At 44.6% G+C, this 5,223-nt stretch overlaps 1 protein-coding gene across 1 annotated transcript; it reads right to left on the bottom strand.

Annotated features, from left to right (window-relative positions):
* Positions 1-361: 361 nt before the first annotated feature.
* Positions 362-3,967, bottom strand: LOC104536349 (haloacid dehalogenase-like hydrolase domain-containing protein 2; the record flags this gene model as incomplete). The annotated part of the gene is made up of 3 exons (XM_010178933.1): positions 3,933-3,967; positions 3,230-3,438; positions 362-446 (listed from the first exon to the last, which is right to left on the bottom strand). Coding segments are annotated over exons 1-3 (329 nt in total), but the record flags the coding sequence as incomplete, so codon positions are not given.
* Positions 3,968-5,223: the final 1,256 nt, after the last annotated feature.

The raw sequence follows: 5,223 nt of genomic DNA, 5'->3' as shown, positions 1-5,223 counted from the left end.
CTACACTATTTGAGCTGTGAAGGCTGAGGTTTGAACACAGAAGCCGAACACTTCCCAACATCCTCGGTTTTGTGTATTTCTTCTTGAAACATTGCTAACCTTTTCACCATGACCACACTTCTATAATTTATTTACAGACTGAAAGCTACGAAAACCAGGGTTGGACTGCCTGAAGTTCATGGTTAAGGTCTCAAACCTGCTCAGGTAATAAACAGCTCTCTCTGACACAGAAGAAGACACCACGATCATGGTATGTAACAGTGATACTGCCACCACCCTCTTCTTGCCATATGAGAAGGGTTTCCTCCCTGTGCAGAGGTACAGAGCCCAGCAGAAGCCACCACTTGAAAAGCTGACTTACCGAAACGCCTGGTTCATCATCTCGTAGTGAAAGTGCTGAGGAGCCAGTCCTACCACCACTGCGTTGGGGTCACCAGTGGCCATGCCTGGAAAATCAAAACGTGACTCTGAGCGGACAGAATTTTTATGCATACTTTACAGTACACAGTCAACAAGTGCAAATAGTCACTTCACGGCAAAAATGGGCATTTTCTGACACAGAGCCATACAGACTTCATACAGAGCCACATACAGACTAGTTCTATTTCTTTCAGAAATGAGGAAAGCATCTGTGGAAAAGGTGCTGGTCTAAGCCAGACTCTGCCATAGTTCACAACAGACACAGCACTGCAGCTGGGAAGTCTGAAGAGCGACTGTGGATTCTCTCGCTGCCTCCACTGAAACACAGCAGACAGCACAAATTGACTTTTTTCAGCTGAGAATCTCTTTCTACATATATTTATCTGCTTTGTGAGACAGTGAGGAGCAGCTGAGGGAACTGGGGTTGTTTAGCCTGGAGAAGAGAAGGCTGAGGGGAGACCTCAGCACCAACTACAACTGCCTCAAGGGAGCTTGGAGAGAGGTGGGTGCTGGTCTCTGCTCCCAGGTGATGGGGGATAGAACAAGGGGAAACGGCACCAAGCTGTGCCAAGGGAGGTTCAGGTTAGAGAGAAGGAGGAAGTTCTTTACTGAGAGGGTCGTCAGAAGCTGGCACAGGCTGCCCAGGGAGGTGGTGGAGTCACCATCCCTGGATGTATTTAAAGAGCGGGTAGATGAGGTACTTAAGGATATGGTTTAGTGAGGAGACAGGAACGGTTGGACAGGATGATCTCAGAGGGCTTTTCCAACTGAGCGATTCTGTGTGTTTGATTCTGTGTGTGTAAAGCAGGAAGACCAGTGAATTCCATCCAGTTTTTCCATTCCGTTTAGTCACAGAAAACTCCACTCAGAGTATAAAGCCCAACTGTTGTTCTATGTATCAGTCTGGTTATGATGGCAAAGATGGTGTCACAGCATGGCGTAAAAATTACACTAGATTGGTTTTGGCTCTTCTGGACGGTCGTGGGTTTTTTAACGTGGGTTAGTCCCCTGGAGAACAGCTTGCACCTCCTTTGTCCTGCACTGCTGCGCAGAAGCACGACTGATTTTACATGGCAGAGCCACCTCTGAACAGAGCCAGCAATGGAAGCAGAGCAGCATCGACAGGAGAAACACGAGTAGCAGAGAGCTTTATCTAGGAGAGGTTTAAGTTATCAGCTGCATCCTGCACTTGCTGGGGTTTTCGTTCTGCCCTCACACAGCATATCCTCTACACTGGGACAGCCAGAGCGCCTGGGTCTCCAGACTGTGTCACTGCAGCCCTGGCTGATGTCTCCTGCCACACGTCCTTCAGTTGGATCAGACAGCAAAATGCACACTTAGAGACGCCACGTGGATTTGTGAACCCACCCAAAAGCACCTGGGTCCTTCAACCAAGAATGGATGACGTTCATCCACCTGTGACTGACTTTACAGAGGAATTAGCCAAGAACAGTTCAACAGCAGCCATCAACAGGAATTTAAAGCATTCACCATTGCATATGGATGTTTCAAGAGCAGAACTGACAGAATATGAGCCAAACAACTTGTAGCAAGAAGAAACAGAACGATCCATCCCAGACTCAAGCAACACAGACAACGCCACCAATGTACTCTGCCGGCATCTCTGTCTTCACCATCTTTTACCGTAAAACTGATGGAAAGATCCCAAATACATGGAGATTAAACTGATTTAAATACCCTCAGTGGAACAGATGCTGTCTTGACTGTTTCTAACCCAAGAACACAAATACAGAATACTGCTGGGGGCATATTCCTCTGGATGCGATGTTAGGTAGAAAAGATTATCAAGTTTCATTGCTCTCAGAGCCCACAGAGGCTTTTCTCCTGAATGCTTATCTTTCTGAAGATCACTGACAAGAGTATGGCACTAAAACGTTACAGGAAATGTCTAGCTCCTAGCAAAATTAGAACTCACTTAAATTATGCAGCCATAAGGATTTCAGTTCGTAAGGCACAGGGCAGGGAGCAACCACATTTTTGCTGCCTTGACTTTAAAGGGAAGACCGAATATACAATATAGAGTTTTCAACTTTCAGTGTGTTAAAAACTTGGGTATCTTCACTGCTCTGTAAACAACGATATGGTTAAATCAAGGACTAACTGTCCTAGCTTCTGGCACCTGCCAGACATGTACAGGTTAGAATATATCACCTTCTACTCCCCTTGTTGCTGAGGGGAGAAATGGGATCATCTGAAAGTAAAGGAAGTTTTAAACAAGCCCTAGAGATGTCAATCTAGGGAAGTCAGAATTACGGCCCTTCTGTCACCAATTAAGGTATCAAAGCACACGGAGGGAGACCTAGATGTTCAATACAAGACAAGTAACAATAATTACAGATTTTACATTCAGTAATAACCTACTGAGAGATGAACAGCCTCCTGCATTGTGCCTACACACTGGCTTTTCAGTTATTTGTGAGCAAAACCGGTGTGCAATAGTTGAGGGAAATCTGACTTCCAACAAATTGACACATCCTGATGATCTAGTGATAAGTGTTACTTTTTCTCCATACTGAAAAATAATAAAAAGTATCACGTTTCACCGGAATTTCTGACTATTTGAAGGCTTTGGCTGCCATTTTCACTCCTCTTCAAGAAGCTATGACTTCAGACTGTTTAATGTTAATTTAAAAAAGAGGAAAGGACCTTTACGACTCCAGAAAATTCCACATTTCAGGCTTCGTCGCGGCTAACGGTACATATATGATTGTCATTCTACGAAACCGAGCGCACAATGTGTCCTTGGCTGCTCCATGACTTCCCCCATGCTGTTTTCTGACCACCTCACCTGTGAAATCAGGCAGGGCCTTATCGTCCACCAGAAGGAGAGGCCGCACCTGCTTTTGCTCCAGCAGATTTCTGGCTGCTGTCAGAGACGTGAAGATCTCATTTTCTGCGATGTCAAACCCCAGCTTCGTCAGCCTGTCCAGCAGGTCTCGCTTGCACTCCTTCGTTGTGTTCGTCACGAAGCGAATGGTAACAGGTGCGCTGCGCAGCCTAGGGGGTGAAAACCAAAGGCAAATTGGCCACAGCATCCTTCTGTTTACACATCTCGTATGTCTCTGAACAAGGACCATTTGTCTAAAGGCTCCAGATGGAAAGACATCCCTGACTACCGGTGCCACACAAGAACCATGAGGTTGTTAACTTCTGAGACGTGAAACAGACGGCAAGAGTTACAGCCACCAGAACAAGACCGAGTCTCCCCTGCTTTGCCTTTACCAGGAAAAGTCTGGAGGAAAAGAGTGATTCCAAGACCCCATCTTCCTAGTAGAAACAAACACAACAGTGACGAGTCTGAAAAGCCTTTTAGTTCAAACTAGATAATAAATAAACCAGCCCTGTATTCTGCATCAACACCATCCTGAATCAAAACAAACAAACAAAAGAACCTTGTTGCTAAATTAATACACCGAACTCCACATGCCGGGTGAATTTCAGGCAGCTGTGGCTCATAAGGAGATGTGGGATGCTTCAGGAGCCTGCGTTACCTGTGCTGTGATTTTATGTCAGCTTCTGCAGCCATTTCTGCCTTTACTGAGGAACACCCATATGACATAAAACCGCATTATTGCCTCGCACTGACAGCACATGCTACCAAACAATCAAATAATTTTAAGTGACAATTTCAGTGGCATTCCCTTTAATTATTCCCTCACCATCACTTTCCCTGTTTGTTGCTATAGAAACAAACACTGGCATCACGACTGCATGGAGAAGATCAGAATAAAGTTGGTCAATGCTGGAGACTTGCTTGCACCTGCCACTTCTTTCTCTTGTTCATCAGATACGCTGACCCTTTCTGATAAGAAAGTCCCCTGGTTACTAGCGAAATAAAAATTTGTATTATTTTTTTTCTTATGGACCTCAATACTGAGAAGTAACTCTAAAAACTGAGCCTATCCATTTGTTCCAAGAGCAAGCTGTTTGCCAATCATTTCAGCTTCTCTTTAGGAAGGACAACTATATGGATTTGCAGAAAAGAGCACGAGAAGATCCCCTTCTCTAACCCCCTCCCTCACCAAATCCAGTCCGGGCCCTGTGTGAACACAGCTCAGCAGAAATCAAGCAGACGCAAAGGAGAATCAGTGGCTTTAGAAAACAGTCTGTCTTCTGATTCTACAGAAGCCATTTCTTCTTTCCAGTCTGCTGCCTGCAGTTTTGGAGGAGAGCAGCAGGCAGGACAGATGCCGAGGTCTTCTCACCACTTTTATATATACACGGATTTTTACAAATCCTGACTCTCACCTGGCACAAGTTCTCCCTCAGCATGAAACACCCAGCACCCCATGCTTCCACAGTTTTCACTTCCTTGCAGTTCTACATCTTTAGGAGACAATTATTTCCACAGAATTATTTGTGAAAAGAAATGCAGAGTTTCCTAATGGTTCCGTGAAATTTTCCTCTGAGCAACAGCCCAGCTTTATAAAAATCTAAGCAGCCAATACAACTCCAGTAAAAACTTCAGATCCTTAATCCAACCTCTCCCTTGATTAACTCCTACTGTTGCAGTGCATAAATCACTTTGTGTTTTACTTCCTCCACTGCAAGATGTCCTCTGCAAGAAAACAGCGTCATAACACAGTACAAAGATCCCTGGGGTTACATCTCCTAATCTGGCCAAGTGAGTAGCAAAATAAGTCATTTTACTACATCTGTTTCTTCACACATTCTTTCATCAAAGAAGAAAGAGGTACTTAACTGTCCTGTTCATTAACAGTACTTAACTGTCCTGTTCATTAATTTATACTGTTCCAGTATAAACTGGGGAATGACCTATTA

Source organism: Mesitornis unicolor, unplaced genomic scaffold (genome assembly GCF_000695765.1).
Source record: "Mesitornis unicolor isolate BGI_N332 unplaced genomic scaffold, ASM69576v1 scaffold46790, whole genome shotgun sequence".
Taxonomy (NCBI): Eukaryota; Metazoa; Chordata; class Aves; order Mesitornithiformes; family Mesitornithidae; genus Mesitornis; species Mesitornis unicolor.
This window is presented reverse-complemented; position numbering and strand designations above follow the sequence as displayed.